This window comes from Anomaloglossus baeobatrachus, chromosome 5, assembly GCF_048569485.1.
Source record: "Anomaloglossus baeobatrachus isolate aAnoBae1 chromosome 5, aAnoBae1.hap1, whole genome shotgun sequence".
Lineage (NCBI taxonomy): Eukaryota > Metazoa > Chordata > Amphibia > Anura > Aromobatidae > Anomaloglossus > Anomaloglossus baeobatrachus.
The window spans coordinates 347879971-347898563 of record NC_134357.1 but is presented as its reverse complement, the minus strand read 5'-3'; the positions used below and the strand labels follow the sequence as shown (position 1 = coordinate 347898563).

The window sequence follows — 18593 nt, the reverse complement described above, 5'->3', positions numbered from 1 at the left end:
AAGGTGGTTCTGCGTCCGGTCCCGGAGTTTCTCCCGAAGGTGGTATCCCCTTTTCATCTCAATCAGGATATCTCCTTACCTTCTTTTTGTCCCAATCCAGTTCACCAATGTGAAAAGGATTTGCACTTGTTAGATCTCGTGAGAGCACTCCGACTCTACATTTCTCGTACGGCGCCCCTGCGCCGTTCTGATGCGCTCTTTGTCCTTGTCGCTGGCCAGCGTAAGGGGTCGCAGGCTTCCAAGTCCACCTTGGCTCGGTGGATCAAGGAACCGATTCTTGAGGCCTATCGTACTTCTGGGCTTCCGGTTCCTTCAGGGCTGAAAGCCCATTCTACCAGAGCCGTGGGTGCGTCCTGGGCATTGCGGCACCAGGCTATGGCTCAGCAGGTGTGTCAGGCGGCTACCTGGTCGAGTCTGCACACTTTCACGAAACACTATCAGGTGCATGCCTATGCTTCGGCAGATGCCAGCCTAGGTAGGAGAGTCCTTCAGGCGTCGGTTGCCCACCTGTAAGAGGGGGCCGTTTTTCGGCTCTTTTTATCGAGGTATTCTTTTACCCACCCAGGGACTGCTTTTGGACGTCCCAATTGTCTGGGTCTCCCAATGGAGCGACAAAGAAGGGAATTTTGTTTACTTACCGTAAATTCCTTTTCTTCTAGCTCCTATTGGGAGACCCAGCACCCGCCCCTGTTCCCTTCGGGCTGTTGTTCTTTTGTGTACACATGTTGTTCATGTTGAATTGTTCTTTGGTTCATGGTTTAGTTCTCCGAACATCCTTCGGATTGAGTTTACCTTAGACCAATTTATAAGTTTCCTCCTTCCTGCTTTGGCACCAAAACTGATGGGCCTGTGATGCACGGGAGGGTGTATAGGCAGAGGGGAGGGGTTACACTTTTTAAAGTGTAATACTTTGTGTGGCCTCCGGAGGCAGAAGCTATACACCCAATTGTCTGGGTCTCCCAATAGGAGCTAGAAGAAAAGGAATTTACGGTAAGTAAACAAAATTCCCTTCTTTTTTGACGGATAAAAAAAGTTACAAGATACGTTCCCTCCGGCTGCCGCTTTAGGCAATTATGCCGGACCCGACAAAAGCCGGATGCAACGCAAGGCCATCAGGCACAATCCGGCGCTAATACAAATCAATGGGGATAAAACGGATCTGGCGCCGGATCCGTTTTACCCGTTTTTTTTCCGGCTTGTGCCTGATGGAAAAAAACTGATGTGTGAAATTAGCCTAACAATCAGCGGTAGGGGTGGGGATTGACCGAGATCTTGAATATCAAGGTCTTCATAATTATAAACTCATCATTGAGAGGACTAACATAGCTGCGGCTGATAAAAAAGTGATTTTATCAAAGATATAGCAAGAATACCAATAAGCGACACACTGCTGGAATCAGGGTCTCTGCCCCTACTTTACTCTGTGCTCAGATGCAGTGAATACCTGGTGACACATTATTTGAAATGCTTCTATTTTGTGCACTTGTTTTAGTTGTAATAGTAATGACTGCTGTAGTATGGTAAGGAGCTGTTCAATATGTGCCTTGTAATGGTCGTTACCTCCCAATATCATGTATTCTGTATTCTTTGTAGATTACCGAGGAGCTGCTAAAAGAAAGAGACAAACAGGCCAAATGGAACAGTATTCCTCTATTTCTGCACAAGCTGTATGAAAGCAGCCACCCCAACAGTGACCTCTCCCAGTGCCAGGCCTTACTGAAGGTACCATTCTTCTGCTTTGAATACAGTATGCTGAAGCTTAAAGAACAGAATTTACTATGTATCACCTCTAATAAAGAGCTGTATAGTCACCATCATGAAAGCCGATGTCTAATGGATTACTGTACACTACAAAACCTGATTCTTTTGTTACTAATGGTTTTTATATACAGTACTTTGCAGATATTATAGGTTTATCATGTTCTCTGGCATCATCATGATATGTTGCCAGAGCTGTACAGCGATTGACCAGGCATTAACTCCATTCTGGTGTAAATTTACAGAGCTGTGTTATATCATCTGTAATTCAGAAGGAGCAGGTCAGTTCCCCAGCAGGAGGCATAGCCGAGAAACCTGGGATGAAGACAGAAGTGGTTTACCACCTCTGCCTTTTACTTTTCTGACTACATAGTGCTCAGTAAGCACCATGCAGCAAACGGATGCATTGGCAGTGCTTTTGTAGGACCCAGTAATATTATCATCAAGTGTCTGCCAGTATAGCAGAGCTGTTGGTCCCAGCAGAACCAGATCAGCTTTGGTAGTGAAGCCTGGCTCAACAGAGGGCTATTTTCTGTCTTAGGCGCCGCTTACATCAGTGGTATTTTGCCGCAGGGCCGCATCCGGTACAAATGTGTTTCAGCTCAATTCACCTCCAATGGAGTGCGGCAGGGTGCGGTCACATGCACCGCATGTTGCCGCGATTCTATAGGAAATGATTGGAGCTGAAATGCATTTGTACCGGATCCGGCCCTGCGGCATAATACCGCTGATGTGAGCGCGGCCTTACTGTCACCTCACTGGAGGGCGATTAATCTGATCTCGTTGGAGATGTTTCAACCTAACCTATCCTGAAGTCTTTCTGGTTTCTAAGTAAGTCTTTTTTTTTTTCCCCTGCTCTTACTCTACCTTTTTTGTTTTTTTTTTATTAGCGTATCACATCTGTATATAAAATATGATGCCCTTTGATAATTCCATGTCTATTTAATTGCAAGTTGAATGACAGAACTGCGCTGTTAAACTCGTGTTCTTCCAACCTGCAGGAAATTTCTCCTCTACTTTCCAAGGAAGCGATGGCCATTGTGACCGATGAGAAGGTGTCTGGTCCCGAGTTTCCCTTTCCAAACACTTACACTTTTGATTTGTTTGGTGGAGTTGATGTAAGTTAACCTTTTTTGAATTGATATGAGATTGTATAGTGTTGTAGGTTATATAATGGTTAAAAGGAACCTGTCACCACCTTTTTGGTCTATAAGCTGCGGCCACCACCACCATTCTAACATGCTGTATATAAGAGCCCAGGCCGCTATGAGAACATAAAAAACACTTTATAATACTTACCTAACGGTCGCGCGGTTGGCCATATGGGCATCTCCGTTGTCCGGTGCCGACGCCGCCTCTTTTGGCCATCTTTGTTCTCCTCTAGCTGCGGTGCATGACGGGTCCGACGTCTTACACACTCGCCGGCATTCAGGTCCTGAGCAGGTGCACTTTGATCTTCCCTGAGCAGGGCAGATCAAAGTATTGTAGTGCGCCTGCACAGGACCGGCGAGTGTGTATGACGTAGACGCGTCATGCACACAGGCTTCAGAAAGAGGACGAAGATGGCCGAAAGAGGAGGCGCTGGCAGCGCAGAACGGAGACGCCCATATGGCCAACAGCGCGACCGTTAGGTGAGTATTATAAGGCCCTGTGCGCACTTGCTGGTTTTTGCCGCGGATTTCCTGCGGATTTGCTGCATGTTTCGCTGCAGAAAATGTTCATAACATCTCTGCAGTGATTCACCAGCAAATCCTATGGGAAAAAAAATGCTGTGCGGATTTTGACAGCTGCATATTTTGCTGCGGGATTCCTGCAGCAAAAACAATTACATGTCACTTCTTTTCCGCACGTCGCAGCGGGATTTCACTCCATTGACTGCAATGTAATCGTGAAATCCCACAGGGAATAACGCAGGCAGCAAATTCTGTGCGGTTCATTGCGTTTTCCTGCGTTATTCCCTCCAGTATTTCACGGTTTACCTGCGGTAATGTACATCGGTACCTGCAGTTTGCAGGGAAGTGATGTCATTATGGCAGGAAGAGGAAGCGGAGCAGAGTAAACACACACGTCACAGACACAGACAGACAGATCACACTCACACTCACACACAGACATAGCACACACACATCGCACTCGCACACAGACACAGACACACAGAATACACATAGAAAGCAAACAGACATATAGAAAAAAAAAACATGTGGGCTCCGCCGTATTTTTAGCGTCCAGCCGAGGTAAGCACACAGCGGCGGCCCGGTATTCTCAGGCTGGGGAGGGCGAGAGACAGGGTTAATGTCCCCCGCCTCCCTCCTCCCTCCCGCAGCCGAGAATATTAGCCGCAGCTGCCCCGGGACTGTCGCATCCATTATGCGACAGTACCGGAGTGTCCCCGGCTCTTCCTGCTGCCGTGATGCGGTGGCAGTCAGGGTAATATAAGGAGTTAATAGCGGATCGCTGCCACTAAGTCCAGGCTTGAGATAGCTGACATGATCAACCCGTAAGTAAAGTGAAAAAACACACACACCGAAAAATTCTTTTATTTTAAATAAAACACAAAAAAGCTCCTGGTTCACCTGTTTATTAACCCCCCTGAAACACACAGCTCCGGGGTAATCCACGTCCTGCGATGCTTGCATCCAGCCGCGACTGACACACAGCGCTGAATGCAGCCTCGCAGAGAGGTAATTACCGGTCATTTCCCACAGCCGGTAATGTGAACACACTACCGACCGTGAGAAATGCAGCATGTGCTCACAGGGACTCTGTCTATCTATCCCTCTATCTATCCCTCTATCTAACTATCTAGCTATCTCTCTATCTATTCTTCTATCTATTTATCTATCTGCTATCTAGGAAAAGGCTTTTTTTTTTTTTTCTCTTTTTTTCTTTTTTCAATGTGCTTTATTGAATTGAATGCATTAAAGGGAACCTGTCAGCAGAAATTTCGCCCAAAACATAAAAGATTCCCCCTCTGCAGCTCATGGGCTGCATTCTAGAAAGGTCCCTGTTATTATTGTGCCCCCTTTCTGACCAAAATAAAGGCTTTATAAAGTGGTACCTTTTTGTATTCAGATTCTGTAAATGTGACACGGGGGTGGGCTGCCTGATGGCCGTTATTCTGCCTCCTGCCGCTTTAGGCCGTCCCCCATCGCTGATTTCCATAGCTGTGGACGCCGCCCAGTGCTTCACAGTTCCCCGCGCATGCCCAGTGCCTATCTCTCGTGGATGAGCACTGTGCCCAGTGTCACCACTGGTGACGTGCGCGCAGGCTTTAGATTATGGGCGGTGCTGTGATGTTTATTACCAAGCAACCGCCCATAATAGCGGGACCGCGCTTTCCCTCTCGGCGTCCTTCGTTCTGCGCAAGCGCGGTGCTGCTGACCCCACGTCACCTCCTTCCCATCTATTTCCTGCCTCAGGGCAAGATGGGAAGGAGGTGACGTGGGGTAAGCAGCACCGCGCTTGCGCAGAACGAAGGAGGCCGAGGGGGAAAGCGCGGTCCCGCGATTATGGGCGGTTGCTTGGTAATAAACATCACAGCACCGCCCATAATCTAAAGCCTGCGCGCACGTCACCAGTGGTGACACTGGGCACAGTGCTCATCCACGAGAGATAGGCACTGGGCATGCGCAGGGACCTGTGAAGCACTGGGCGGCGTCCACAGCTATGGAAATCAGCGATGGGGGACGGCCTAAAGCGGAAGGAGGCAGACTAATGGCCATCAGGCAGCCCACCCTCGTGTCACATTTACAGAATCTGAATACAAAAAGGTACCACTTTATAAAGCCTTTATTTCTCTAGTCCCTTCCACGACAGCATAGGAGGTTGTCTCTCCACGCCCTAATTGGGACAGGAAGTTCAAGAGGTTTAAAAGGACCCTCCCACCTCCCACAGCCAGTGTCTTTCCTGTCCCCATGGGGCATGGAGAGGTTTTTGTTTTTCTCCTATGCTGTGGTGGCCGGCGAACTACAGTATATTTTTTTTTTTGTTGTTTTCTTCTTCCCCTGTACCTTAAGCCGGGCAGCATCGGTCGGGCCTCACCGCTCCTCCCTTGCTGTTCCCTCACGCTGTGGGGGACCGCTGCTCCAGTCTTCCGGATCCTCCTGAGGGGTGATGCAGGCTGTTGAGCTCCCCGGCCGGCGTCCTCCCTGAGCCGCCGGCCGCTTCCCGCATGCACGCTGCCGGAGCGATCCGGAAGTGCTCCCGGGGGCGGGACTTCCGGTCTTGCGGACTTCCGGTCGAGCGCTTCCGGTTTTGCGGAGGCAGCGTGGAGGCACGCCGACGGTGACACGGCCTGCCCAGGACCGGATGCGGGAGGCGGGGAACATGCACCGTCACTGGGGGGGCAGGCCCTTTTGCATAAGGGCTGCCACGAAGACATCAGATCATGGTAAGCAACCGTGCTCCCTGTCATGTCTTCCGCTGCAGCAGCCTCTGCAGAACCCAGTGTGCCCCCTGCTACTGTGAGTATGGAGGGGAATGGTCCCTCGGACATAGGTCTCATCAGGTGATTTATGGCTCTATGGTCTGTGTTTTCCAGGAGGACAAGGCCACCAAGAAAACTGACAGAAATGAAAAGTCAGAGAAGCCTGAGAAGTCAGAGAAAGCTGATAAGTCCGATAAGCCTGATAGACCTGACAGAGTGGAAAAAATTAAAAAATGTCCTATTTGTATAAAAAAGCTCCCTGCAGTATGGGATAAAAAGCTTTGCCAGCAATGTACGGACCAGATTATTAGGGCCGAACAACCATCTCTGATAGATGAGTTGCGGTCCATGATGAAACAGGAGATTAGGGCCTCTCTGGCCTCCCTTCCTGTTCCTGGCCCTGCTCCTAACCCTGCTCCTGGCCCTGCTCCTGGACCCTCTCCTCCAAAAAAGAGGAGACTCCAGTCGACCCCATCTGATCAGGAGGACGCTGATTCCACCTCTGAGGGTCCTGATGAAGGATTTCCATCAGGGGGGTCTGACCAGTCCTTGCTATTTCACTCAGAAGAGTTGGGGGATCTTATTGGGGCAGTTCGGAGCACTATGGGTTTAGAGGAAGTGCAGTCTCTTCCTTCTATCCAGGACGAAATGTTTGCTGGCCTGAAGTCAGTCAAACAGTTGGGATTCCCAGTTCATGCCAATGTTTTGGATATTGTCTCTCAGGAATGGGAATTTCCTGAGAGGCGGGTACGGAGTGACCTTAGACGCCGGTTTCCTCTGGAACCTTCGGGACTACATTGGGAGGTCCCAAGAGTAGACGTTCAGGTGGCTAGGGTAGCTAAGCAAACGGCTCTTCCCTTTGAGGATACTTCCCAACTGAAGGATCAGATGGATAGGAAGGTAGAGGGCCTGATGAAGCGGTCCTGGGAGGCATCGTCTTCCTCTATTCAAGCCAACATTGCCTCCACCTGCGTATCCAGGTCCCTAATTAGGTGGTTAGACCAGTTGGAGGCTCATATTTCCCAAGGGACCCCTAGGGAGGAATTACTGGAATCCCTTCCCTTGCTTAGGAAGGCTACCTGTTTTCTGGCAGATACCTCGGTGGAATCTGTCCGCCTGGCAGCCAGGACCTCGGTGCTTTCTAACTCTGCCCGACGTGCCCTCTGGCTTAAGGCCTGGAACGGAGACTCCACCTCCAAAATGAGGCTTTGTTCACTTCCGTTTAAAGAGGATTTAGTGTTTGGGCCTGCCCTGGATGATATCCTGGACAAGGCGACCGATCGTAAGGCCTTGCCCGATCCTAGACCTAACAGGAAGCGGTCCTTTCGTCCCTCGATGCCTCAGGCCTCCCAGCCCAGAGGGAAAGGGAAGGCTGGCAGGTGGAGCTATCCCAAAGGTAGAGGGAGAAACATCCTCATCCCTCCCCATCAGCAACGTCCTCAGCAGGACAAACAGTGACTCGTCCCGGGTGGGGGGAAGACTCTCAGCGTTTCTTCCTCAGTGGCAGTCCATAACCACCTGCCAATGGGTTCTGAAGATCATCTCGGACGGTCTTCTCATAGAATTCCTTTCCCCCCCTCTTCCGGGTCTCCGAGTCACTGCGCTGGCGTCACCGGGTTCACAGGCTCTGTTGTACACAAAGATTATAGAGCTAGTGCACTCGGGGGTAGTTTCCCCAGTCCCGAGTCAGGAAGAAGGGGTAGGACACTACTCCCGTCTCTTCCTGGTCAAGAAGCCATCCGGCGACGTCCGTATAATTATCAATTTAAAACGTCTAAACCGTCAGGTCAGGTACCGGCGGTTCAAGATGGAGTCAGTGAAATCAGCTATTCCCCTGATAGGTCTACACCATCAGATGGCCTCTATAGATCTGAAAGACGCCTACTTCCATGTACCCGTCCATCCGGGACACAGGCAATACCTCAGGTTTGCGGTGCTTCACGGGGAGGAAGTACTTCATTTCCAATTCAATGTACTTCCCTTCGGGATCTCCTCAGCTCCAAGGATCTTTTCCAAGATCATGGCAGAGGTGGTCGCCTTCATGAGATTGCAGGGTATCTGTCTGGTTCCATATTTGGACGACTTTCTTCTCATGGCTCCATCTGCTCCAACCCTCCGGAGCCATGTGGAAAGGTCTTTGGGAATCCTTCGGTCTCTGGGATGGATTCCCAATCTCAAAAAATCGCAGTTAACCCCCTCCTCCACTCGGCAGTTTCTCGGAGTGCTGCTGGACTCCGACAGACAGGCATCTTTTCTCCCAGAGGGCCACAGGATAGCTCTGTTAGCCAAAATATCAAAGCTCCGCAGGCAGGCTCGCCCGACGCTTCGAGCGGCTATGTCAGCTCTGGGTTCCATGACATCCTGCATTCCTTCAGTCAGGTGGGCTCAGGCCCATTCTCGGTGTCTCCAGGATCATATCCTGGCACATTGGGACAGACTCCCGTCATCCCTAAACAGACGGTTTCGCCTCTCGGAGTCCGTCTCCTCATCCCTTCTCTGGTAGCTGAGTCCCGCCAACCTGCAGGTGGGGGTTGCCTGGACTCAGAAACCCCTGGTTACACTGACCACAGATGCCAGCCTACGAGGATGGGGGGCAATGGTGGCAAATTCCCCATTTCAAGGGGTCTGGAGTCCTTACGTCAGCTCCCAATCATCCAACTACCGGGAGCTCAGGGCAGTCAGGGAAGCCCTCCTTGCGGCTCAGGACCTTGTCCGGGACTCTCCCGTCCTGGTATATTCAGACAATGTCACAACAGTGGCACATCTCCGCCATCAGGGCAGTACACGCTCAGGCGCCCTGAAGTCGGTATCCTCCCGAATCTTTCAATGGGCAGAACAATCTCTGCTCTCCCTTTCTGCGGTTCATCTGAAGGGCTCCCTCAATCTTCAGGCGGATTTCCTGAGTCGTCGGGATGTTCATCCAGGGGAATGGAGCCTGGATCAGGCGGTGTTCTGCTCTCTAGTGGCAAGGTGGGGTGCACCAGAGGTAGACCTCTTTGCCTCGGCAGGGAATCGCAAGGTCGCAACATATTTCTCCCTGAACCCAAGGGACGGGGCGTTAGGGGTAGACGCTTTCTGCCACAGATGGTCCTTTCGCCTCGTTTACGCATTCCCCCCTCTTCCTCTTCTCGCACGGGCCCTGAGGAAGATCAGAGACGAGGGGGTCCCAACCATACTGGTAGCCCCTCTGTGGCCCCGGAGGAGTTGGTACAGCCTGGTCATGACGCTAGGAATCGACGGCCCAGTCCTCTTAGGTTCGGACCCCAGCTTACTGTCACAGGGTCCGATTTTCCATCCGGCTCCCCAGAAACTCAACTTGGCTGCCTGGCTTCTGAGGCCCGGGCACTGAAGGCCCAAGGGCTTTCTGACAAAGTTGTGGCTACACTACAGAAGAACCGTAAACCTGTGACTAATAGTATATACAACAAAATCTGGAAGAGATTTTCCTCCTGGTGTGGTTCTCGGCCTCCTGACCCTCTTCGACCAAATATTGCGCAGATTCTGGACTTTCTCCAGAGTGGGTTAGACTTAGGTCTTAGGCCTAGCACCCTGAAAGTTCAGGTGTCAGCTCTCAGTGCAGTCTTTGACACGGCTCTGGCAGATCATCGTTGGATCCGTCGGTTCTTTGTGTCCGCTAGTAGACTCTGTCCACGTCAGAGGGTCCTGACGCCTCGCTGGGATCTCAATACGGTCCTTACAGGTCTATCTCAGTCTCCGTTTGAACCTCTGTGCTCTTGTAACATTCGTTCCCTTTCTCACAAGACTGCCTTTCTTGTGGCTATTACATCAGCTCGCAGAGTCGGCGAACTTCAGGCTTTGTCTGTTAGGGAACCTTACCTGACCATCAGGGATGACAGCATTGTTTTTCAGCTGGACCCTTCCTTCCTTCCCAAGGTGGTTTCGGATTTTCACCGTTCGCAGTCCATCGTCCTGCCTTCCTTCTGTCAGAATCCTCGGACTCCGGGTGAGGAAGTGTTTCATTCTTTGGATGTCCGTCGGATAGTGTTGCACTACCTAGAGGTTACTGCTTCTTGGCGCCTTGATTCTAACCTGTTCATCCAGCCCTTTGGCCGCAATAAGGGCAAGAAGGTGGCTAAGAGTACCGTCGCCAACTGGATTGTGCGGGCAATTAGAGATGCCTACCTCGCTCAGCATCTCTCTCCACCTACTGGATTCACGGCGCACTCCACCAGGGCTACCTCTGCCTCCTGGGCCGAACGGGCAGGGGCCTCCCCTGAGCAGATCTGCAAGGCGGCTACGTGGTCTTCGCTCCATACTTTCACGAAGCATTATCGGTTGGATCTGGATTCCAACAGGGATTTGGCCTTTGGCAGGAGGGTCCTGCAGGCTGTGGTCCCCCCCCTAGGTATCAATTCTTTGGTATTCCTCCTATGCTGTCGTGGAAGGGACTAGAGAAATAAGAATTATTCTTACCGATAATTCGGTTTCTAGGACCTTCCACAACAGCAGGTACTTCCCTCCCCTATGTATTCATTTATTCCTGAATGTGTAGTACTTCTCATATGCTATGGATTCTTTGTAAGACACTGGCTGTGGGAGGTGGGAGGGTCCTTTTAAACCTCTTGAACTTCCTGTCCCAATTAGGGCGTGGAGAGACAACCTCCTATGCTGTCGTGGAAGGTCCTAGAAACCGAATTATCGGTAAGAATAATTCTTATTTTGGTCAGAAAGGGGGCACAATAATAACAGGGACCTTTCTAGAATGCAGCCCAGGAGCTGCAGAGGGGGAATCTTTTAGGTTTTGGGTGAAATTTCTGCTGACAGGTTCCCTTTAAAGCATATGTACCAACCCGCACACGGCAAAACCGTGGCAAACCACATGCGGTTTTTGGGTGCGGTTCGCTGCGTTTTTTTTACCGCGGGTGCTGTAATCTTTCAATGCCTGCGGAATTTTCTTGAGAAAATTCCATTTTCCAGTGCGCACAAAGCCTAAAGTGTTTATGTTAAAAACACCAAAAAGGAGCCAAGACAAATGATATGTGCACACACAGAATGTGGTGAGCCTTCCTCATAAAGATGGCTGCAGCCGAGGTGCAAGATGCTGATGTCACAGCCACTCAACCTCCACACTAGGGGGGAGGGGCGGCTGCTTAGCATAAGACATGCACACTAATAAGGCTTGCACTGGGAGCCCATCATATAAAGTGTTTATGTTCTCACAGTGGCCTGGCTCTTATATACAGTGTGTTAGAATGCTGTATATAAGAGCCCGGTGGTGGTGGTGGCCGCAGCTTATAGGGCAAAAAATTGGTGACAGGTTCCCTTTAATGCCACTTAATGTGCTATTTATCTCCTACCTACAGGATAGGCAATTAAGGTCTGATCTCTTGTGGCTCACTGGAAGTAGAGCCTTTAGCCCTCTCCGCACTGCATGATCACCTACACGTAGTTGGGGTGTAAAGTGTGGAAACTAGCTTATGTGCACACATCTTCATGTAGACGTCGATGCAGCTACAGCGTTATCCTAGGTGATGCTGGTTTAGAAAAAATCTAGCAGTTTTCCAGAGAAAGCTTTCCCATCATTCTTGAAGTTGTTCCGCCACCGGTGGCTTTCACACTACACTAATTAGTATGGGGAGGGTGCGGCTTCCCATCAGAAGCCACTTGAGTCTGTATAATACTTCTTTTTAACCCCTGAAGCAGTTGAAAAGTGACATGAGATGATTCATGTGCACAGCAATGTTGTTTTGACGTTGCTGTGCACTATGTTCTGTGGCTCTTTTTAATATGTGGATTCCGGACAGTATCTGCCTGAATAAGACGCCTATATATATACATATCCTTATAAGAATTTTGTAATATACCCTCTACTCCTGCTAATATACCAAATGTTCAATTTTTTCAAAACTTCCAAAGTTTTGGTTATCTCCTGGATTTCAGTGAGACCATGTATTATGATCATTAAGCTGTTGTGTTTTCATATTAAATCAACTCCTCTAAAAAGTGACGGAGTCTCATATGTTATGGAATAGTAGAACAAATTCCCATTAGTACACAGTTACTAAACCAGGAATTCTGTTTTGCAATGCTTGATAAACATTCATGGTATGTGCAGTGGAAATAACCTAAAGAACAACATAAACGCCCTGAATACATTTCCGGAATACGTTACCTTCATAGCATAATACACAGTGTGCAGAATTATTAGGCAACTTGTATTTGTAATGATTCATTTCTTTGTCGCTCCATTGGGAGACCCAGACAATTGGGGTGTATAGCTTCTGCCTCCGGAGGCCACACAAAGTATTACACTTTAAAAAGTGTAACCCCTCCCCTCTGCCTATACACCCTCCCGTGCATCACGGGCCCATCAGTTTTTTGCTTTGTGTTGAAGGAGGCAGACACATTCACGCAAGCTCCACATTTTAGTCAGCAGCAGCTGCTGACTTTATCGGATGGAAGAAAAGAGGGCCCCTAACAGGGCTCCCGGCATGCTCCCTTCTCACCCCACTCTGGTCGGCGGTGCTGTTAAGGTTGAGGTACCCATTGCGGGTACAAAGGCTGGAGCCACATGCCGTTATCCTTCCCCATCCCTTAGGGGCTCTGGGTGAAGTGGGATCCTAACCGGTCACCATGCACTGGGACCGGGCTCCCTCCGCAGCCCCTGGGGGAATCTGACGGACAGGAGACCGGGTATCATCAGGGACAGGCCCTGCTCCTCTGAGGTACTCTGTGTCCCCTTGGGGACGGCGCATACAGCGCCTGTGTAACGGACGCTGCAGCAGCTGCTTGGTGTTTTGTGTTGCCGGGACTACCGCGCCGACCGCGCTTGTTTGCCGGCCGCGTTAATAAATTTATTCCCCGGCTTTTGCGGCCTAGCACCGCATACTCCCGCCCCCGGGCCTGCCAGTCAGGGGTAAGGGCGGGACGCTAGACTGGACGTCAGCGGTGAGGGCTGGAGCATACTTAGGTATCCTCCTCCCCCCTCACTGAGCACTGCGGGGCACCAGATTCCCGCACTTTCTGAGGCACGCCCACGGCTCCCTCCTCCTCTCAGAACGCTGGCAGCCATTGCTATCAGCACTTCTACCGGTGGAGAACTTCAGACTTGAGCTCCACAGCGCTGGGAGGCCCAGGCAGGGAATCTGGTGGACACACAACCGCTGAGGGCGGTCGGTAAGCCGCACCTGTTACTAGGTGCTGGCCCCCCTGGGTGCCGAAGTGTATATTTATATCCTTATATTGTATACATTTACTCTGTTTGGCCGCACTATTTGCTTTTGGCTATATACCCTCACTGATTGCTCTAAGAGGAGACAACAGCATGTCGTCCGCAAAAAGCAAGGGTGCCAAGGCACAGGCTTATTTTGCAACCTGTACCTCTTGTGCGGCTATGTTACCTGCAGGTTCCACCTACCCTCATTGTGTGCAATGCTCGGCCCCTGTGACACTCACTCAGCCGGAGCCTCAGCCACCGGTGGGACCCTCGGCCCAGGTAGAACCACCGGCTACCACTGTCCAGGTGGCAGGGACAGAGTTTGCAGCGTTGGCTGAGAAACTTTGAGTCACTTTCTCAATCCATGGCTCAGTCTATGGATAGATGGTCTGCTAAGATACTAGAAGCTTTGCAGTCCAGACCGGTAACACAGGCCCCGGGCACTGTGGAATCATTGCCCCCAGGCCCCCCTCGGTCGGCGCAGCAAAGTGCTCCTGGGGTGACTCCTAGGTCCCACGGTGAGGACTCCGACACGGACCGCAGTCCCAGACCGACTAAGCGGGCTCGCTGGGAGCTTCCCTCGACTTCATCACACTGCTCAGGGTCTCAGCATGAGGACTCTCTGGAGGATGAAGCGGATGTGGCAGATCAGGGCTCTGATCCTGACGCCCCTCTCAATCTTGATACACCTGAAGGTGACGCCATAGTAAATGACCTTATAGCGTCCATCAATCAGGTGTTAGAACTTTCTCCTCCAACTCCTCCGATTGAGGAGTCAGCTTCTCAGCAGGAGAAATTCCAATTTAGGTTTCCCAAACGTACACGGAGTGCGTTTTTTGATCACTCCAACTTCAGAGATACAGTCCAGAAACACCGAGCTTTTCCGGACAAGCGCTTTACTAAGCGCCTTAATGACACACGTTACCCCTTCCCCACTGACGTCGTTAAGGGTTGGGCTCAGTGTCCCAAGGTGGATCCTCCAGTCTGTAGACTGGCGGCTAGATCCATAGTAGCAGTGGCAGATGGTTCATCGCTCAAGGATGCCACTGACAGGCAAATAGAGCTCCTGATGAAATCCATCTATGAAGCCATAGGCGCGTCTTTTGCTCCGGCATTCGCAGCCGTATGGGCACTCCAAGCTATCTCAGCTTGTCTGGCTGAGATTAATGCAGTCACACGTGCCTCTACTCCGCAGGTTGTGTCTTTAACCTCTCAGGCGTCGGCCTTTTCGTCCTACGCCATGAACGCCGTCCTGGACTCTGCGAGCCGTACAGCGGTAGCATCCGCCAATTCAGTGGCAGTCCGCAGGGCCATGTGGCTACGCGAATGGAAGGCAGACTCGGCTTCCAAGAAGTTCTTAACCGGTTTGCCATTTTCTGGCGAACGTCTGTTTGGCGAGCAATTGGATGAAATCATTCAACAATCCAAGGGAAAGGACTCGTCCTTACCCCAGTCCAAACCAAACAGACCTCAGCAGCGGAAGATACAATCGAGGTTTCGGTCCTTTCGGCCCTCAGCCAGGTCTCAATTCTCCACGTCCAACAGGCCACAGAAGGGCCAGAGGAACTCTGATTCATGGCGGTCTAAGTCACGTCCTAAAAAGACCGCCGGAGGAACCGCCCCCAAAGCGGCCTCCTCATGACTTTCGGCTTCCCCAAACCGCATCCTCGGTCGGTGGCAGGCTCTCCCGCTTTTGCGACGCCTGGTTGCCACATGTCCAAGACCGATGGGTGAGAGACATTCTGTCTCACGGTTACAGGATAGAGCTCAGCTCTCGTCCTCCGACTCGTTTCTTCAGAACATCTCCGCCCCCCGAGCGAGCCGATGCTCTTTTTCAGGCGGTGAGCACTCTGAAGGCAGAAGGAGTGGTGATCCCTGTTCCCCTTCAAGAACAGGGTCGCGGTTTTTACTCCAACTTGTTTGTGGTGCCAAAAAAGGACGGATCATTCCGTCCCGTTCTGGACCTCAAACTGCTCAACAGACATGTAAAAACCAGACGGTTCCGGATGGAATCTCTCCGCTCCGTCATCGCCTCGATGTCACAAGGAGACTTCCTAGCATCAATCTACATCAGGGATGCTTATCTCCACGTGCCGATCGCACCAGAGCATCAGCGCTTCCTGCGTTTCGCCATCGGAGACGAACACCTTCAGTTCGTGGCACTGCCTTTCGGCCTGGCGACAGCCCCACTGGTCTTCACCAAGGTCATGGCAACAGTGGTGGCAGTCCTACACTCTCAGGGACACTCGGTGATCCCTTACTTAGACGATCTTCTAGTCAGGGCACCCTCCCGGGTGGCATGCCAACACAGCCTGAACACTGCTCTGGAGACTCTCCAGAGGTTCGGGTGGATCATCAATTTCCCAAAGTCAAAATTGACACCGACCCAATCACTAACGTACCTCGGGATGGAGTTTCATACTCTCTCAGCGATAGTGAAGCTCCCGCTGGACAAACAGCGTTCACTACAGACAGGGGTGCAATCTCTCCTTCGAGCCCAGTCACACCCCTTGAGGCGCCTCATGCACTTCCTAGGGAAGATGGTGGCAGCAATGGAGGCAGTTCCATTTGCGCAGTTTCATCTGCGTCCACTCCAATGGGACATTCTCCGCAAATGGGACAGGAGGTCGACGTCCCTCGACAGGAACGTCTCCCTTTCTCGGGCAGCCAAAGCCTCTCTTCAGTGGTGGCTTCTTCCCACTTCTCTGTCGAAAGGAAAATCCTTCCTGCCCCCATCCTGGGATGTGGTCACGACGGACGCGAGTCTGTCAGGGTGGGGAGCGGTCTTCCTCCACCACAGGGCTCAGGGTACCTGGACTCAGCCAGAGTCCTCCCTTCAGATCAATGTTCTGGAGATAAGGGCAGTGTATCTAACCCTAAAGGCGTTCCAGCCGTGGCTGGAAGGCAGGCAGATCCGAATTCAGTCGGACAACGCCACGGCGGTGGCGTACATCAACCACCAAGGCGGCACACGCAGTCGTCAAGCCTTCCAAGAAGTTCGGCGGATTCTGCTGTGGGTGGAAGCCACAGCCTCCACCATCTCCGCAGTTCACATCCCGGGCGTAGAAAACTGGGAAGCAGACTTTCTCAGTCGCCAGGGCATGGACGCAGGGGAATGGTCTCTTCACCCGGACGTGTTTCAAGAGATCTGTTGCCGCTGGGGAACGCCGGACGTCGACCTAATGGCGTCCCGGCACAACAACAAGCTCCCGGCATTCATGGCACGGTCTCAAGATCACAGAGCTCTGGCGGCAGACGCATTAGTTCAGGATTGGTCGCAGTTTCGACTGCCTTATGTATTTCCTCCTCTGGCGCTGCTGCCCAGAGTGTTACGCAAGATCAGGTCCGACTGCCGCCGCGCCATCCTCATCGCCCCAGACTGGCTGAGGAAGTCGTGGTACCCGGATCTGTGGCATCTCACGGTGGGTCAACCGTGGGCACTACCAGACCGACCAGACTTGCTGTCTCAAGGGCCATTTTTCCATCTGAATTCTGCGGCCCTCAACCTGACTGTGTGGCCATTGAGTCCTGGATCCTAGCGTCTTCAGGGTTATCTCAAGAGGTCATTGCCACTATGACACAGGCCAGGAAACCAACGTCCGCCAAAATCTACCACAGGACGTGGAGGATCTTCTTATCCTGGTGCTCTGATCAGGGTTTTCCTCCCTGGCCGTTTGCCTTGCCCACTTTTCTGTCCTTCCTTCAATCCGGAATGGAAAAGGGTTTGTCTCTCGGCTCTCTCAAGGGACAAGTCTCGGCGCTTTCCGTGTTTTTTCAAAAGCGTCTAGCCAGGCTTCCGCAGGTACGCACGTTCCTGCAGGGGGTTTGCCACATAGTCCCTCCTTACAAGCGTCCGCTAGAACCCTGGGATCTTAACAGGGTGCTAACGGCTCTTCAGAAATCACCTTTCGAGCCGATGAGGGAGGTTTCTCTTTCACGCCTTTCGCAGAAGGTGGTCTTCCTAGTGGCAGTCACATCACTTCGGAGAGTGTCTGAGCTAGCAGCGCTGTCATGCAAAGCCCCCTTCCTGGTGTTTCACCAGGATAAGGTGGTTCTGCGTCCGGTCCCGGAATTTCTCCCTAAGGTGGTATCCCCTTTTCATCTCAATCAGGATATCTCCTTACCTTCTTTTTGTCCTAATCCAGTTCACCAATGTGAAAAGGATTTGCACTTGTTAGATCTTGTGAGAGCACTCAGACTCTACATTTCTCGTACGGCGCCCCTGCGCCGTTCTGATGGGCTCTTTGTCCTTGTCGCTGGCCAGCGTAAAGGGTCGCAGGCTTCCAAGTCAACCCTGGCTCGGTGGATCAAGGAACCGATTCTTGAAGCCTACCGTTCTTCTGGTCTTCCGGTCCCTTCAGGGCTGAAAGCCCATTCTACCAGAGCCGTGGGTGCGTCCTGGGCATTGCGGCACCAGGCTACGGCTCAGCAGGTGTGTCAGGCGGCTACCTGGTCGAGTCTGCACACTTTCACGAAACACTATCAGGTGCATGCCTATGCTTCGGCAGATGCCAGCCTAGGTAGGCGAGTCCTTCAGGCGGCGGTTGCCCACCTGTAGGAAGGGGCCGTTTTACGGCTCTTTTTATCGAGGTATTCTTTTACCCACCCAGGGACTGCTTTTGGACGTCCCAATTGTCTGGGTCTCCCAATGGAGCGACAAAGAAGAAGGGAATTTTGTTTACTTACCGTAAATTCCTTTTCTTCTAGCTCCTATTGGGAGACCCAGCACCCGCCCCTGTTCCCTTCGGGCTGTTTGTTCTTTTGTGTACACATGTTGTTCATGTTGAATTGTTCTTTTGGTTCATGGTTCAGTTCTCCGAACATCCTTCGGATTGAATGTACCTTAGACCAATTTATAAGTTTCCTCCTTCCTGCTTTGGCACCAAAACTGATGGGCCCGTGATGCACGGGAGGGTGTATAGGCAGAGGGGAGGGGTTACACTTTTTAAAGTGTAATACTTTGTGTGGCCTCCGGAGGCAGAAGCTATACACCCCAATTGTCTGGGTCTCCCAATTGGAGCTAGAAGAAAAGGAATTTACGGTAAGTAAACAAAATTCCCTTCTTTACTATTGAACAACTAAAGTGCTGTCTGACAATCCAAAAGGTTAATAAACCTGAATATTTAAGAAGGTAAAAGTGAGATTGTGTCTTTTCTGATGAGACTATCTGTCATAATTATTGGCAACTATTAATGTGCAGAATTATTATGCAACTTAATGAAAATGTACATT

The 18593-nt window shown here is 51.3% G+C and overlaps 1 protein-coding gene across 1 annotated transcript in view; it reads left to right on the top strand.

The window, feature by feature from the left end:
• TRPC4AP (transient receptor potential cation channel subfamily C member 4 associated protein) overlaps positions 1–18593 on the top strand; it is a 112467-nt gene that overhangs the window by 23581 nt on the left and 70293 nt on the right. Inside the window, exons 2-3 of the mRNA XM_075347568.1 lie at positions 1594–1722; positions 2760–2876. Coding sequence (XP_075203683.1) covers positions 1594–1722; positions 2760–2876 — 246 coding nt within the window. The remainder of the gene's footprint in view (positions 1–1593; positions 1723–2759; positions 2877–18593) is intronic.